Source organism: Cricetulus griseus (genome assembly GCF_003668045.3).
Source record: "Cricetulus griseus strain 17A/GY chromosome 1 unlocalized genomic scaffold, alternate assembly CriGri-PICRH-1.0 chr1_1, whole genome shotgun sequence".
Classification (NCBI taxonomy): Eukaryota; Metazoa; Chordata; class Mammalia; order Rodentia; family Cricetidae; genus Cricetulus; species Cricetulus griseus.
This window is the reverse complement of record NW_023276807.1, coordinates 152727013-152745833: the sequence shown is the minus strand read 5'-3', so window position 1 is coordinate 152745833 and position 18821 is coordinate 152727013. Positions and strand designations below refer to the sequence as shown.

The window sequence follows — 18821 nt, the reverse complement described above, 5'->3', positions numbered from 1 at the left end:
TAAGTCTAGCTTCCTGCTATTACTCAGCTGTTGTGACTGCTACCATTACATTATTAATTTGAAAATATTGCATTTCTCCCATTTATAAAAAGCTCAAAGTAGAATTGTTAAACAACTGGATCCAGTTCTTCATAAGTACATCTCTAATCTGCCAAATAATGTTCTATAGGCACTGTATCAGATAGACATCTCTTGACCTGTGTGTTTTGTAACGTTGCAAGTTAATATTTGATTTATGTTATAACTAGTTACTCAACTGAGTAAACACTCAGTCTCTGCAGAGCAGGTTGGATGAGCACATCATGGCATCTGAGAAGTGGGTCATGGCAGTTTTTGCGGTGCAGCTTTGCTGTGTCGGCTATGGCTTGTGCGGCAAGGTCCTTGTGTGGCCCTGTGATATGAGTCACTGGCTGAATATGAAGACTATTCTTGAGGAGCTTGTGGTTAGAGGACATGAGGTGACAGTCCTGAAATATTCCACTATCATGATGGATCAGAATAAACATTCTGCACTTCACTTTGAGAACATCCCTCTGTCTCATGGGGAAGAAATTGCGGAGAATCATCTAAGTGAGCTAGTGGACCTAGCTGTGAATGTCATTCCAAACTTACCCATTTGGCAAGGAACAAAAAAATTGCAAGAATTCTTTTTCCAATTGACGTCAGTGTTTGAAGATCTCTGCAGGAATGTATTGTACAACCAGACATTCATGAGAAAGCTCCGAGACACAAAATACGATGTAATGGTTATAGATCCTGTCATTCCCTGTGGAGAGCTGGTGGCTGAGGTGCTTCAAGTCCCTTTTGTGAACACTCTGAGGTTCAGCATGGGTTACACCATTGAGAAATACTGTGGCCAGCTTCCACTTCCCCTGTCCTATGTACCAGTTATCATGGGTGAACTAACAGACAATATGACCTTCACAGAAAGGGTGAAAAATATGATGCTGTCATTGTTTTTTGAATTTGGAATTCAGCAATATGACTTTGCATTCTGGGATAAGTTTTACAGTGAGACCCTAGGTAAGACTACATTTCATGCTAAGCTTATTGTTAAAGATTATTTTAAAACTTAAAGAATGTTTAAAAAACAAGAAAAGAAATGCATGTTTTTTTCAATGTCACTGTTGTTTTATTTCATTAAAGCCATGTTTGTTAATATATAGTGAAATTCTTGTTTCTAAATTGCTTCAACACTTCAAGCAATTGTTTGAATTTCTATGATGACAAATATAATCATTTAAAAACAGTTCTATGGGTTCCTCCATAATATCTAAGACTAGAAGGAATCTGGAGAACAGAAGCTGAAAACTGTCTTGGGTTTTCTGTGAACATACACTCAATTAAGTTGGATAACATGTCTATTCATTTATCAATATGATTAGTTTGTAACTCTTGCAATTAATGTACATTTGCAGGTTGAATGGTATTGAATCCTGATGAGCATATGACTTTTTTTTTTTTTGAAGTCCATCTTTTTTTTATTTTATTATTAGTTCTAGTTAGGGAAGAAGCTTATTTCAAGTCCCTTCTCCCTCTCCCTCCCCTCACCCCCAAACTTCCTCCCCACCCCCAGCCCACCCCCACCCCATCCACCCACCACTCCCCAGGCAGGGTAGGGCCCTCAACGGGGGCTCTGCAAAGTCCACCAAGTCTTCCTATGCTGGTCCTGGGCCCTTCCCCATGTGTCCAGGGCCAGAGTGTAACCCTTCATATGGGATGGGCTCTCAAAGTCCCTTCTTGCACCAGGGAAAAATACTAATCCACCACCAGAGGCTCCCTGGAGTGCAGAGGCCTCCTTATTGACATCCATGTTCAGGGGTCTGGATCAGTCTTGTACGGGCCTCCTGGACAGAATCTGGGGTCGCTGTGCTCTCCCTTGTTCAGGTCAACTATCCTGCGGGTTTCTCCACCCTGGTACAGACTCCTTCGTTCTTCATTCCTCCCTCTCTTCAACTAAATTCCCGATTTCGGCTCATTGTATATCTGTGGATGTCTGTCTCTGTTTCCATCGGCCACTGGATGAGGGCTCTAGGATGGCATAAAGAGAAGTCATCAATCTCATTTTAGGGGGAGGGTTTTTAGGTTATCCTCTCCACCGTTGCCTGGATTGTCAGATCGCGTCATCCTTGTAGGTCTCTGGAGATCTCCCTGGTTCCAGATCCCTTCTCGGGCCTATAGTGGCTACCTCTGATATCGTATCTCTCATCTTGCTCTCTTTCCTCTATTCTTCCCCCAACTCAATGTTTCTGCCCCTCCATTTCCTCTCCTCTTCTCCTCTTCTCTTGCTCTTATTGTAGCAGCTCCTTTCCCCCCCACCCTCATGCCCCCAATTAGTTCGGGAGTTCATGCCACTTCCATTCCTGGGGACCATTTATCCCTTAGAGTCCTTCATGTTTCCTAGTTTCTTTGGTGAAGAGCATTATATACTGGTAATCTTTTGCTCTATGTCTAAAATTCATATATGAGTGAGTACATACCATGTTTGTCTTTTTGTGACTGGGTTACCTCACTCAGGATGGTTTCCTCTAGTTTCATCCATTTGCCTGCGAATTTCAAGATTCCGTTGCTTTTTTCTGCTGAGTAGTACTCCATTGTATAGATGTGCCACATTTTCTCAATCCATTCTTCAGTAGAGGGACATCTAGGTTGCTTCCAGGTTCTGGCTATTACAAACAATGCTGCTATGAACATGGTTGAACATATGTCCTTGTTGTAAGTACATGACCTATTTGGGTATATACCCAAGTGAGGAATGGATGGATCTTGAGGTAGACTGATTTCCATTTTTCTGAGCAACCGCCATACTGTTTTCCAGAGTGGTCTTACAAGTTTGCACTCCCACCAGCAATGGAGGAGAGTTCCTTTTTCTCCACATCCTCTCCAGCATAGATTGTCATTGGTATTTTTTCATTGTAGCCATTCTGATAGGCGTGAGATGGTATCTCAGAGTTGTTTTGAGTTGCATTTCTCTGATGGCCAATGATTTTGAGCACTTTGTTAAGTGTCTTTCAGCCATTTCAGATTCCTCTATTGAGAATTCCCTATTTAGTTCTGCGCCCCACTTTTTAATTTCATTGTTTGGTGTTTTGGTGGCTAGCTTCTTGAGCTCCTTGTATTTTGGAAATCAGCCCTCTGTCAGATGTGGGATCGGTGAAGATCTTTTCCCATTCTATGGGTGGTCATTTTATCCTACTGACTGTTTCCTTTGCCTTGCAGAAGCTTCTCAGTTTCAGGAGGTCCCATTTATTAATTGCAGACCTCAGTGTCTGTGCTACTGGCGTAATGTTCAGGAAGTGGTCTTCTGTGCCAATGTGTTCAAGGGTAGTTCCCACTTTCTCTTCTAGAAGATTCAGTGTGGCTGGATTTATGCTGAGATCTTTGATCCATTTGCACTTAAGTTTTGTGCATGGTGACAGGTATGGATCTATCTGTAATTTTCTGCATGTCCGAATCCAATTGTACCAGCACCATTTGTTGAAGATGCTATCTTTTTTCCATTGTATAGATTTAGCACCTTTGTCAAAAATAAGGTATTCGTAGGTGAGTGGGTAAAAATCAGGGTTTTCAATTAGATTCCATGGGTCTATCTGTCTATTTTTGTGCCAATACCAAGCTGTTTTCAGAACTATGGCTCTATAGTAGAGCTTGAAGTCGGGGATGGTGATGCCTCCATAAGATCCTTTATTGTAAAGAGTTGTTTTGGCTTTCCTGGGTTTTTGTTTTTCCATATAAAGTTAAGTATTGTTCTTTCAGTGTCTGTGAAAAACTGTGTTGGGATTTTGATGGGGATTGCATTGAATCTGTAGATTGCTTTTGGCAGGATTGCCATTTTTACTATGTTAATTCTACCTATCCAAGAGCATGGGAGATCTTTCCATTTTCTGGTATCTTCTTTAATTTCTTTCTTTAAAGTCTCAAAGTTCTTATTGTACAGATCTTTTACTTTTTTGGTTAGTGTTACCCCAAGATATTTTATGTTGCTTGTGGATATTGTGAAAGGTGATGTTTCCCTGATTTCTTTCTCATTGGATTTATCATCTGTATATAGTAGGGCTACTGATTTTTTTGAGTTAATTTTGTATCCTGCTACCTTGCTGAAGGTGTTTATCAGCTGTAGGAGTTCCCTGGTAGAGTTTTTCGGGTCACTAATGTAGACTATCATGTCATCTGCAAATAGTGAAAGTTTTACTTCATCCTTTCCAATTTGTATCCCTTTGATCCCCTTTTCTTGTCTTATTGCTATAGCCAGAACTTCAAGTACAATATTGAAGAGATATGGAGAGAGTGGACAGCCTTGTCTTGTTCCTGATTTTAGAGGAAACGCTTTGAGTTTCTCTCCATTTACTTTGATGTTGGCTATTGGTTTGGTGTATATTGCATTGATCATGTTTAGATATGTTCCTGTTATTCCTGTTCTCTCCAAGATCTTTATCATGAAGGGATGTTGGATTTTGTCAAAGGCTTTTCAGCATCTAGTGAGATGATCATGTGGTTTTTCTTTTTCAGTTTATTTATATAGTGGATTACATTGATGGATTTTCGTATGTTGATCCATCCTTGCATCCCTGGGCTGGAGGGATAGCTCAGCCGTTAAAGACTAGGCTCACAACCAAAAATATAAGAAATTCATGTTTAAACTTTCATTTCCATGTAAAACTTTACAAGTGAAAGTAGTAAATTGTTTATTGACAAATAGTTGTGAAAGCATTATGAAGTTATTTTGCTATTATTTCTATGTATTTATAACCATTAAACTGTTTAATAGTACAATGAAATTTAATAAATTATCATCAATCCTAGAAAAATGAGGCACAGATAAATATCAATTGAATACAACATGATTTTATCTGTCATGTACAAGAAGACAGTTACATAGTTTCTTTTCTAGAATGACAGGTCTCTTATAAGGAAACAATATACACTTGTAAAAATAATAAGTCTTTGTGACAGTAATAAGATCAAATATAATCTAATTTTAGGATGAGAATAATTAGGTATGTAATTCATTGCCTCGGAAACTCATTTCACAAATATTTACAACTGCAAATTATTGCTCTAAAATCTATACCATTCTCCTGTCAATTTGGGTGCCTGATATTTTTATACATGCTGCAAATGCAGGATTAATCATGGAAGATGTGATTACAGCAGCCCTGACAATCTAGCACAATCAAAAATTAAGCTATTACATATTTTATGCTAGTTTGTCTTTCCAGTTTGTATTTCATATACCTTTCAGTCTTGTTAAGAAAAAATTAGTAGAAAGTAACAGATTCAGTCTCAGAATGAATATTAGGTTGCAAGGGAAAATCAGTCATTCATTAGAAAACAAAATGAAATAAAAAATTGATGTAAATGTTCTTGATGAAGACATCTTACTTTTACTGTGCTTTCAATATCTGAAGAAATCAAATATTTTGGAGATTAATATTGTTTCTAGGCTTCTTTATTTCACTGCCTGAAATATAAACCATTCTAGGAAAAATTTCACCATGACAATATATTATGAACCTCCAACCAGTGACTATGCCAAAACCTCATTCTTCTTAAAAAGGTTATATGTAAGCAAACTTTTTCTATCCTGTTTGCCTGCTCTCTGACTCAGCAGTAGATTTCAACTTACCACACTGAAACTTAATATTATTTATAAATTCTCAGCTGATAGATCAGGCTTATTATTAACTAGCTCTTATATTTAAAATAAGCCATTTTTATTAATCTATATTGTGGTATGTGGCTCACAGCTTTACTTATCCTCTAGCAAGTCTTGTTCCCCTGGTGTCTGTCTGGTTGACTCTACCCCTCTTCATCCCAACATTCTCTGTGTCTAGCTTTCCTTCCTGTACTTTCTGTCTGGCTACTGACCCATCAGCTTTTTATTAATAAATGACAATAATAAATATTGTACAGAAGGTTTATTCCACAGCATTTCCCCTTTTCTCTAATTAAAAATGAAGGTTTTTTAATATAGTAGAACTATATGTTACAGAACAGTTATTACCCAGGAATTACACTTAACAATATCCAGTCAATTTTTATTTGAGAAAATATTTTATGATTTATCTTATCTTTGTGATTCCAAAGTTTTGCTCATAATCTATCTTTTGTCATGACTAAGGAAAGCTACAACTATCTAGTCTTCAGGTCCATCAAAAAACCCAAAAGAATGAAATTTTACCTAATAACAGGGACATCTCACTGTCAGGAAGTCAGCCAAAGATTTTCTATAAGGACATCCATCATGAGCCCATAAGTTTATTATATCTGGCACACTTTTCTCAGGAGCTTGGGATTTTGGAGGACTGTCCTACCTTGTTTTGGAAAAGTTTGATAGGTGCTTTTTGATCATCAGCTTGAAGTTTGAATCCCAATATCTGTCTCTGGGTCTTTTATTTATCATGCTACATGGATACCCACATCTGTATTTCCAATCCCAAAGTAAAGATTGTACTGAGTATGACATCATCAATAATTTCCTACTGGAAAATTATTGACAAATCAATTTAAAGGATGGAATTGGGCTCTGGAAGAAACCCCTGACTGAGTTTTGTGGGATCCTACAACATTCTACATAGAACAAAATACAGCAAGGAATAAAACAGTTGTAATCTTGGGTGGAATCTGCAAAACAATGAGAGGTGATAAAAAGATTTAAATGGAGATAAACTATCTTCAGCCATGCAATTGTAGAGAAAAGTGATTGTGAAATTTATCAGTCATTATAACTGAATTTACATCATATTGCTTTATTATTATGAAATTATGTTTACTATTTTTTTTACTATCTCCAATCCTTGCTTCTTTTTTTTCTTTCCTCCTTTCTTTAAACATATCGTCATGATGAGCATACTAGAGGATTCAAATTTTCTTCTCAATAACTTAGGTAGAAATGTGGAACATTTGCAAACTATATTGTTTTCTGTGTATTAGTGTTTTCTGGCATGTATGTCTGTGTGCCACATGTGTATCTAATGCCATAAGACATTACAAACCATAAGATGGCATCACATTACTTGCAACTATAATTACAGATGGTTATGAACTGCCATGTGGGTGCTAGGAACCTAACCCTGGTTCTCTGCAAGAACAGCAAAAGCTGTTGACCACTAAGCCAACTCACCAGCCTTTCTCTGGTACATTTTTTTCTCAGCAAAACTGACTGCTAATTTTGTCTCTCAACTTTCTGTATGTTTTCAAGGAAGACCTACCACATTCTGTGAGACCATCGGGAAAGCTGAAATTTGGCTAATCAGGACCTATTGGGATTTTGAATACCCTCGTCCACATTTACCAAATTTTGAGTTTGTGGGAGGACTGCACTGTAAACCTTCCAAGCCATTACCTAAGGTAAGTCTTTGAAGAAGATATTAGTTATTTCATGATACAATAGCTAGTTTTCATTAAGGTATATAAATTTAGTAATAGAGATATTATTATTTAGTAGCTTCACTGTACCAGGGAAATTTACTTTCCTCCTTATCATTACTTTTTGATGAAACTTGTTGCATCCTTTAAACTTTGCTAAAGAATTTTGGATTAAGACTAAAGTTGGGGTGAGGAATAGGTGGTGCATGCCTTTAATCCCAGCACTCAGGAGTCAGACAAAGGTGGATCTCTGTGAGTTCAAGGCCAGCCTGATCTACAGAGAGTTTTCCAGGACAGGTCCAAGACAATACAGAGAAACCCTGTCTCAAAAAACCAAAATAAATAAATAAATAAATAAATGAATGAGTAAAGTTGGAAAGATGTATTAAGAGCATCTGTGTGTCTGTACTGTGGATACTGCAGTGAGTTACGAAAAGGAGTCATGAATGTCACCAAGGAGACTTCCTGTAGTCTTCTTCATGTGTCTCACGGACTGCATGATGGAGAGACATGACTTCATGAGAGATCTGGGCAAATGATTTAGGTGTAATTAGTCTAGAAAGCTTGCATTGAAGGCCTCCAGAATCAGGGCATTTCAGACCTGATCAATTAATTAATATTAGGCATTAATTGGTCTGCTGACCTTAAATTGACAGTTATGAGTTTGCTTTTCAAATAAATATGTCTCTCAAGAAGCAAGATTTATTATTTCACTGAAGAAAAGTGAATAATTTTTAAGTAAATAAGTAAATAATTTTTAAGTAAATAAGTAAATAATTTTTAAGACTTTTGAGAAGTCTTAAAAAATTGCCAGTTGATGTAACTTAGAGTCATCAACATCAAGTAGATATAATGAAACTGGTAGACTGAAGTGATATATAGGGGCTCTATGAGTATGAAGTCAGGAGTTTTTGAAGTAAAAGAGATAATTGCATATCATATCTTAGATGTTGTATATTTGGTTGTGAGCCTAGCCTTTAATGACTGAGATATCCCTCCAGCACATCTTAGATCTTCTAAAGAAAAAAAGTGAATATTAGAAATGTTGAAACAAAAATCACCAAGAAATAAAAGATATTAGGTATACAAATTAGAAAAACTGTATCAGTAGAGAGTGATGACACAAATAAAAATTTGTTTGATTTGTAAGCCCTCAAGCAAAGAATTTTCAGAAGATTACTGATTGAATGATGTTTCCTGAGGAGTTCTCTATTCCTGTATAGGCTCTGAAGGGTGTATTTAAATGTGAACTTTCATTTTAGTGTTCTAAATGTGCTTTTCTTATATATGTCACCAAGCTTAACTGAATATCACTGTATAAATTTAATGGATCAAAAAGTGTAATGAATCAATATCCAAATGAAACAGAGATTGTTTGCTAGGTAAACTCCATACCATACTGTTATGTTTAACATCTTAGAGTCCCTACATAACTCCTCAAAATGTTTAGACGTATGTCATACTAGTAAGGGGTACCTTCATTCCAAATTCAGGTTGTCTAACAGATTAGACATTGACCAAGTAAATGTCAGTCATGGCTTTCGTCTTCTTGGGAAATGCAGAAAAAGGAAAAGGTGAGGTTCATGCAAGTAAATGTTCAGTGTCATTATAGTGGTGGTGGTGGTGGTGGTGGTAGTGGTGGTGTATGTGTGTCTATCTGTCTGTCTGTCTGTCTGTCTGTCTATGTGTATTTCTATATGTCTGCCTCTGTGTGTTACAATATAAATATAAATTTGAGAAAAATGTGAAACAATAAAATGGTGCACCAGTCAAGTCCAATATTTCTAACCTCATCACTGAAGAGTTGCAGGCAGGGATATTTGAAGTCTGAGATAAGGCTAAGATGCATAACAAGACTGTCCCTAAAACAAAAACTATCTAACAGAAATACAGGAAAGCTCTTAAAAATCTTAATGTGAGCTGAATATATAGGTTTACTTCAATGCATTCATTGTAAGTTTTTGGCCACGAAGAACAGAAGACCCTTGTCTGAATAGTGGGATTCACATGTTATCCAGTGAGGAATTCAGTTCCATCTTTGCAGTACAAATTTTTAAAACTGGGAATGTTCAGGGAGGTTTATATGTAAAGTACATTTTTACATTGACTGTAAGGCACCAATTCATGTATTTTGTCAAAATTTTGTGGGATACAATCCATCAGAAAGACAATAAGCATTGTCCACAAATGTCATTATGACTATAGCAATAAATTAATAGCTATGTTTTCTTAAGAGTATAACTATAAAAATCCCAGCACTAATAGATTTAATCTTCATTATAGGAATTAGGGAAGACAATATACAAATAAAAGTAGTCTTTTTTGTTTGTCTAACAGTCAAGAGAAAATGTGGATCAATCTAACAGTACTTTTTATGTAATGGCATAATAACATTAAAATCCCAGCCTTTCTTCCAGGGAATAATTCTCTAATTTTGCAAATACCTCAGTGTTTTGGGGGATGTTAAATTTTGCAAGAAACAATTCCCCTTACCCAGAGATAAGCTTCCAGGAGCTGCTATTCCCTTCTATGTTGATTTAGTGTCATGTTTTTGCTGCAAGTATTTTATGTATGTTTCAGGGAAGTGTTTCCTTTTTAAGCATGGTAGTTCAGCTGGGCTGTGGTGGCGCATGCCTTTAATCCCAGCACTTGGGAGGCACAGGCAGGAGGATTTCTGTGAGTTTTGAGACCAGCCTGGTCTACAAGATCTAGTTCCAGGACAGCCTCCAAAGCCACAGAGAAAACTTGTCTCGAAAAACAAAAAACAAAAAACAAACAAACAAACAAAAAAGACATTGTAGTTCGGCAAGTCATAAGATAGAATTGATCTAAAAATTCTCTGACACACCTTTTCATTTCTACTAATTTCTTTCCTTTTTTTACTTACAATATTCTCTGTTTTTGAGACAGATCTCACTGTGTAGCCCAGGCTGGCCTAGAACTCACTATGTAAAGCAGACTCTCCTTGAAATCACAGAGATCTGTCTTCCTCTGCCTCTAGAGTAGTGGAATTAAAGGTATGCACCCCTTGTGAGGGTGTGGTGAGTGTTTTTAATAAAAAGAATGTTATGTTTTCAGGAAATGGAAGAGTTTGTCGAGAGTTCAGGGGAACACGGTATTGTGGTGTTTTCTCTGGGGTCAATGGTCAAAAACCTGACAGAAGACAAAGCCAACCTCATTGCCTCAGCCCTTGCCCAGATTCCTCAGAAGGTTGGTACATCATCTGGATCCTGGGGAGCAGAGCAGATTAGGAGCAACTGGAGAGCACAGATGACAGAGTTCTTTGAAGATAAAAGCTGAAATTTGTTACTCAGGAGCACAGCTGACACCAACTTTCATTAAATATTGATCAAGCATATAACTGGAGCTTGTAGACACATTTAATCATTTGCTTACTGACTCTTACCACAACTATGGCAATACATGCTTTTGTAGTTTTCCCCCAGATCCATTCCTCCTCCACTTCGCTTCAAAATGAGAGCAGGCCTCCCAGGTACAGAGAAAAAAACATAGCATAATAAGTTAAAATAAGACTAGGCACAAACCTTCAAAAGAGGAAGATTCCAGTCCACTTAAAATTGCATGCCCTGAAGTGAATGTTAGCAAAAATTCCAGTTCATGATTCAGGAAAGTGTTCCACAAGATAAAAAAAATTACACACAGAGCAGAGAGAAGCTTGGCTTCATTTTCAAGTAGATGCCTCAAGGCACCGATTCCTCCTAAATTGAAGCATCTACATTTTGAAGTAAAGATTTGTCATACTCACAGAGTACTGATTTTCCAATTTATATTTAATAAATTTAATAGAATCCTATATTTTTATTCTCAAATTTCCCTACATTTATGTGCTAGACAAAGTACAAAAAGTTGTATGACATATACTGACTATGCTTCTAAAAATATGTGTTTGTGCCTACAATCTCCTACAATTTTCTACCTCTTAGCTATATAAAAATTTCTCATTCTCACTGCAGAAAATATTCTATAACTAAATTTTAACTTTTTAACCAAATATCTAGTCTAGACACACAGACAAATACATGCCCAGAGACAGACAGACAGACAGACAGACAGACACACACACATACACACACACACACACACACACACACACAGAGAGAGAGAGAGAGAGAGAGAGAGAGAGAGAGAGAGAGATCAGAGAGGAATGAAGAGGAAAGGACAGTAGCAGAAACAAAAAGAGAAGGTGAGAGGTAGAGTCAAGTAAGAAAAGAAATCTGAATAGGGAGAAGAAAGTTATGAAATAAATAATATAGAAATTTACAGCAAATACTAAGCCTAGTTATATTTTGGGGGGAAAATCACATTTTAACTGATGATTAGGACCAATAGACCACATGAAATAAATGCATGTGGCATTCACATTCATACTGGTTTTGAACCCAATATTCTGATTTATTAAAGTAGGTCTTCACTTCAACCTTTGTTCCACCAGCTTTTCAGTACTAAGGATTAAGGAGGTAACATTATGCTTATTAGACTATTAGTTGGGGCTGTTATGAACAGGTAAGTATGAACAGGTCTACTATATCTCTTAATTTTTAGAGGCTGCCACAAATAAACTCCCTTCTCAAGCATCACCCAACAAATATAGGCTACTTTTGTTGTAAAAAACACTGCTGCTGTGCTACATCCTCATTGTGTGTTGTTATCCTGCAAATCACAGCATTGTCTTCCCCAGGTTTTGTGGAGATACTCAGGAAAGAAACCAGCTACATTAGGATCCAATACTCGGCTTTTTAACTGGATTCCCCAGAATGATCTACTTGGTAAGACCTTGGGGTGAAAAACTGTACAGTCAAAAAACCAACATCAATTCACTGATAATACTGAACGATTTATATTTTCATATTGCACTTCCACTTTAGAGACAAATATAATTTAAAAATTTAGCCATTAAGTTAGGGATTTTTTGTTTTTCTTTGGCCTTGGTTTACAAAAGAGCATCCCCAGTTAACTCTCATCTGTCTTCAGGATTCCATCAGATTTCATTGCCCCAGTGATGCCTTCTCAGTCACCAAGAAGGGGTTAATCTGAGAGAAGAAATGTCTCATGTGCCCAACATTTGTAGGTTGTTTCCTTCTTCAGTGACTCACACTATGCACTTTTTAAAATTTAAATTAAAAGCAATCTTACTTTGCATACGAATCCCAGTTCCCTCTCCCTCATCTCATTCTGCCCACCATCTCCCCTTCCCATCCTGTCAACTCCTCAGAGAGGGTGAGGTCTCCCATGGGGGATCATCTAAGTATGTCATATCATTTTTAGGCAGGACCGAGGCTCTCCCTTCTGTATCAAGGCTGAACAAGGTATCCCTTATTGACGACTACCTTGAATGACATCATAGAGCCTTCACTCGGTAACAAATAGAAACAGAAGCAGAGATTCACACATAGATAAGCAGTGAGCTAAACTCCTGGAATCCAGTTGTAGAGAGGGAAGAGGGAAGAGCGATTAGCAAAGGGCTCAAGACCATGCTGGGGAAACCCACAGAAACAGCTGGCATGTGAAAGTGGGAGCTCATGGACTCCGGTCTGACAGCTGGGAATCTGTGTAAGACCGAACTAGGCCCCTGGAGCGTGGGTGTCAGTTTGGGAGCTTGGGCAGTCTATGGGGCTGCTGGCAGTGGAACCAGTAATTGTCCCTAGTTCAAGAACCGGCTTTTTGGAGCCCATTCTGGGCTCCAAAATACATAGGGACACTATGTATTTTTATGTTAATGTGATAGCTTGAAACCCTTATCAACTTGTCACTCTAACAGGACATCCTAAAACCAAAGCTTTCATCACACATGGTGGAATGAATGGGATCTATGAAGCCATTTACCACGGGATCCCTATGGTTGGAATCCCCATATTCGCTGATCAGCCTCACAACATTGCTCACTTGAAGGCCAAGGGAGCAGCCCTGAAAGTAAATTTGAACACAATGACAAGTGAAGATTTACTCAGTGCCTTGAAAGCCATCATTAATGAGCCCTAGTAAGTATTTCAGTTTGGAAAGCCATGCCACCCACTTGTTAGTCTTGTCATCATTCTTGAAATTTTCCAGTGTTTCATATTTAATACTTGTCTTATTCCCAATCAAGACAGCATAAATAATTTGAAAAATAAAGTAAAGTAATTTTCTAAATTCCTGTCTTCTGATGATAATTCCTGAAACATGGAAAAAATATTTGCTTTGAAGATTGTACCAATAAATAGATTTGCAAAATGTTTGTTGAATGTACAAATTCACTTGTAGTTTTCACCTAATAAATAAATATATAAGCACTTATATACATTTGTTTAGATACTAGATAGAACTAATATGCTGACTAATTTTCTTTGTTCAAAATTACATTTTATAATGTCACAAAACATTATAATTAAATAATAGTTATATCTGAGTAAGGATGTCATAATAGTTAGGCTATTCAAGAAATATATTTTAGCAAATAACCTTAGGGTTAGGAATGTCAATATTTCTTAGGGACGAATTACTACTTTGACTAAATGTTAACATAGAAGTGTGATATATTTATGATTCTTTTAAACATTAATACATAGAAAAGTCATTACATTTTAATATTAATTTAAAAATTATTGATGCAAAAGGAAACATCAGGATTTTTAGGAAGCCCATATATATGTATCTATTGAGAAAGCTCAAATATATGTGTATATATTTGAGCTTTCTAAAAGTATTTATGACTATTTTAAGTACTATTTAAATATATGTGACATAACATACATATATATACACTAAAATGGTATTTAACTTAAAATAACTCCATATTAATTCGAAGTCAAATGGTATTTCTAAAATTGCCTGGGGGAAAAATATTGCCTGGGAACACAGGGAATGGTGTTTTTATTCCATTATCTATCTGATCCTGTAAAACAACTAAGAATTTCATCAGAGAGTTGGGAAAGAGGCTCAGCATAAGCTCTAGTAATGAAGTGAGAGGACCTGAGTTCAAATCCCCAATGATCTAGCTTTTTCTGTAATCCCTGACTTCTATAGAAAAATGAGACAGAAGAATCCCTAAAAGCAGACCAGGTAGGTTGGTGTGCACAGTGCCCAGTAGTGCACAACAGATCCTGTCTTAGACAAGGTAGAATTTGAGGACCAACACCTATTGATTGTCTTCTGACCACTATATGTGTGTGTGCCACCCAAACACCAGGTTCACTTACATGTGAAAGACTGAAAAAAGAGCAACAGAGTGTACATTCTACTGTACATATACAAGGTCACTATGCTAATTATTCAGGATGTTTTAACAGTTTTATGCCTAAACATCTAGTGACTAAAATGTGAATTAAATTAGCAAGCAAGTCCTGACTTCCTTAAAAATAAGATTTCCTAAAAAAATTTAGTCATACTGTTTTCTAACAAATATATATATTTGAAATTTAATCTCTAAGCAGAAAATTTTGCTGCAAAAACAGATTTGCAAATATTAGTGTGTTTTGACTAATCTAGTTTACCTAAAATTCAGCTGCATGATCCTATGAAACTAAAATTTGACTTTATTTGTGGTTCAGTGAAATAAAAAAAAAAAAAACCACAAGGCTTTTTGTTTGGTTTGTTTTTGTTTTGCACAATGAGCAAAGTAGAATTCATATAAGAAGTTCCCTGCTGTGGCTAGTGCATAGATAGCATAACATGAGCCCGATTATCACATTTCTTCTTTCATAATTCTAATGCAGTCCAGCAGCACTGAAACAACTATCCACAAACCACATACCTTCTCTCATTGCCACCAGTTAAATGAAACTGAATAGAACCAACACTAGACAGAATAATTCTGACCCAGTTTTGGGAAACTGAAAGATAAAATATATTTTACCTTTTAGATATATAGATCCCTCTAACTGGTTTCAAAAATGATTAAAACTTAATTCTTAAATATCTTCATGCCAAATGACTGAGGAATCTGATTTTAGGAAGGGATTTTTATTTCCTACACAACATCCAAGTCCTTGTACTTGTATATATCATTCTTAAATGACAGTAGTGATTTTTGTATTCAGTCACACATTGCTGAGAGATGTTGTCTTTTGGATCACAAACATGTAAATATCCATGAAACAGTGAACAATCTTAGAACTCTAAAATGACTGTGGGTTTGTTCCCTGTATCTATAACATGACCTAACTAGATTCTTTAATCTTGAAATAGTCTTGGACACTATATTTCCTATAACAACACGATTATTTCAAAAGATGAAACTAAAGATTTAATACTGGATCCTACAATTTCTCTGTCTGTATTTGACCACATTGTCTTAAGAACAGATTGCTTACACAATTTCTGACTACCTCTGAAACCAACAAACTTCCAGAAAGAATGAAGCATTCCTCAACTTAAATGACCATTGGCTTGCATAATGCCCAGGATTTTTCAAAAACAATCTACAAAACAGCTTATTATGTTTATCTTCTAGTTATAAAGAAAACGCCATGAGGTTATCAAGAATTCACCATGAACAGCCAGTGAAACCCCTAGACAAAGCTGTCTTCTGGATTGAGTTTGTCATGCGCAACAAAGGGGCCAAGCATCTTCGAGTGGCAGCACATGACCTCACCTGGTTCCAGTACCACTCCGTGGATGTGATTGGGTTCCTCCTGGTCTGTGTTGTAACTCTGGCATTCATCATGACTAAATGTTGTTTGTTTACTTGTCGAAAATTTTGTATGTCAGAGAAGAAGAGAAGGGGGAACAGAAAAAAAAAGAACTAGGTATTTCTAGGTTTGAGAATTTCCTGAGTGACACCAATTCTAGCAACAAGCATCTTCCATTCTTCTGCTTTTATATTATTTTCAGAAACCTTTTCTGAAATGGTTAGTGTTAAATGTTCAGGCTTATTTCATCTGTTCTGGCATTTCTGTTGTTGTCTCATAGGCATTCTCATTATTCTCCACGTACTGTCCTCAAATATGGAATCTGTTAACTCTAAACATGTTCTATAGAAATGGAGTGATGACTAACAGTTTGTAATTGATGTATATAAGGATCAATGTCACCAGCTTGTTGTATTATCTAAGAATAACTACAGCAATTTAGTGTGTTATGAGACGATACTTTTCTAATAAAAATGAAATTTTCTGTTTCTTCAGTGTTGTGGGTATTAGAGCACGAATTCCTTTTATGTTTTTTGGAAATATATTTTTTATTTAAAACAGTTTTCATGCAGCACATTTTGATCACATTTTCCCTTTAGAATTCCTCCTAAATCCTTCCAATCTCACCGCCCAACCAAATTCATTTTCTCTCTAAAATATATAAAATAGGAAAAACAGCAAAACATTAAAATCAAAAGATATAAATGAACTAAAGACAGGACAAAAAAGAAAGTAGGAAGGAAGGAAATAAGAAAGGAAGGAGAATTAAGAGGCAAAAATAAAAAAGCACGTGCAAAAAAATCCCAAACGAAATATGGACTCTTCTGTTGGCCGAGAACTCATAGGTATGGGCCTAACTTGGAGTGTAGTTGATATACCCAGTGAAACTGTTGGAAAAACTTATTTTTCCCTCTCCCAGCATGTATCAATCACAAATATCATTTGGGCAGGGGTGGGATTTTGTTCCCATTTCCTCTTGGTGCTGGAATTTTGTTTGGTCTGAACTTGAGCAGGTCTTGAGAATGCTGTCACATTTTCTGAGTTCATATACATATTAGTCCTGTTATATTTGTAAAACACTGTTTTCTTGGAGTCATCCATATCTTTTGCTCTTACACTCTTTCCTCCTTCTCTTCCTTAGGATCTCTGGGCCTTATGGAGAGGGCTTTGTTAAAGATATCCCATTTTGCTCCAAAGTCTCTCACTCTCTGCACAGTGTCCAGTTGTGAGTCTCTGTGTTACTAACTACTGCAAGATTAACTTTTTCTGATACAAGTTGAGTGAGGTATTAGTCTACAGGCATAGCTCTAAGTCATTAGGAGGCATTTTGTTGATAAGTTTATTGAGGAAAACAATAGTAACAAGTTTTCAACTGGTACTATGACCTAACTAGTTTCAGATTCTTGGCCACTTTATCAGTGTCAGCTATTGGATCCATCTCATGGAGTAGATATTATATTCAATTAAAGAGTGGTTATTACTCATATAACATTTGTGCCATTTTTGCACCAGTATATTTTATATGTGCATCTCTGTTATGGATCACAGGGTGTATAACTATTTGAAATGGATGATTACTTTTCTTCTTGAGAGGTAGGCATGGTAGGTTGTTCAGGATAGAGTTCTGGGGCACAATGTGCTTTTCAGCTCCACAGAGACCAAAGCACTGCCTCAGACAGTGAAGTGTTCAGGCTGCTCTGTGTTAATCTGTATGCTCCTTTAGTAGTCAAAGAAGCATGAAGGCTTGATAGGATAATTGGTCTTAGACATTAATCTTGTGTACCCCATATGCCTTAAAATTTTTTCTGTCTCCTGGCGACTACAGCTGTATTGATCCTTCCAATTCCCATTATATTCTCTTTTTGTTAAAAGTATAAAAATTCTGAAAGTTCTCAAAAAAAAATTGCCACAGTCTCAGTTGTGCTATGGCTCTTCCAACCGGCCTCATTTAATTCCTTGAGGCTATACCAGGTGACCTTGGCCCAGTTAAGCACAGATGCTTACAGTCTGTAAAGCAATTGCATTCTGGGCGTCAACTGCATACCTTGCATTCTGTGGGCTTTCTCTGCACTCCTAGTCTTCTTGTGATGCAGAACTTTTTTTTTGGGGGGGGCGGTAAAATTATACATTCTTGCTCTCTCTGCCTATTTTTCTGATTCATACCTGATAGCTTCTACATGTGCTGGCTAATATTATGCAAAACTAATGCAGCCTGGAGGGGACACATCTTGAGAGGTGGGAACCTTAATTAAGAAACCACCTCTACAAAATAGACAGGTGGACCAATGGAATCCAGTTGAAAACCTGATATTAACCCACACACTTATGAACACCTGATTTTTGACAAAGAAGCTAAAGTTATACAATGGAATAAAGAAATTATCTTCAACAAATGGTGCTGGCATAGCTGGATGCTGGCATATAGAAAACTGCAGATAGATCCTTGCCTATCTCCATGCACAAAACTTAGGTCCAAATGGATCAAAGAACTCAACATAAATCCAGCCATACTGAATCTATTAGAAGAGAAAGTGGGAAATACCTTTGAATGAATTGGTACAGGAGACCTCTTCCTGAATATTACACCAGTAGCACAGACACTGAGATTGACAATTGATAAATGGGACCTCCTGAAACTGAGAAGCTTCTGTAAGGCAAAGGAGACAGTCAGCAAGACAATTGGCAGCCCAGAGACTGGGAAAAGATCTTCACCAACCCCACATCTGACAGGGGACTGCTCTCCAAAATATACAAGGAACTCAAGAAGCTAGTCTCCAAAACACAAAACAATCCAATTAAAAAGTGGGGTACAGAACTAAATAGACA

At 36.8% G+C, this 18821-nt stretch overlaps 1 protein-coding gene across 1 annotated transcript; it reads left to right on the top strand.

Annotated features, from left to right (window-relative positions):
• Positions 1 to 302: 302 nt before the first annotated feature.
• LOC100762673 (UDP-glucuronosyltransferase 2A3) lies at positions 303 to 16112 on the top strand. Its single transcript, XM_027389257.2, has 6 exons — positions 303 to 1023; positions 7202 to 7350; positions 10447 to 10578; positions 12068 to 12155; positions 13148 to 13367; positions 15818 to 16112. Exons 1-6 carry the CDS (start codon positions 303 to 305, stop codon positions 16110 to 16112), a joined length of 1605 nt encoding a protein of 534 aa, XP_027245058.1.
• The last annotated feature ends 2709 nt before the right edge of the window (positions 16113 to 18821 follow it).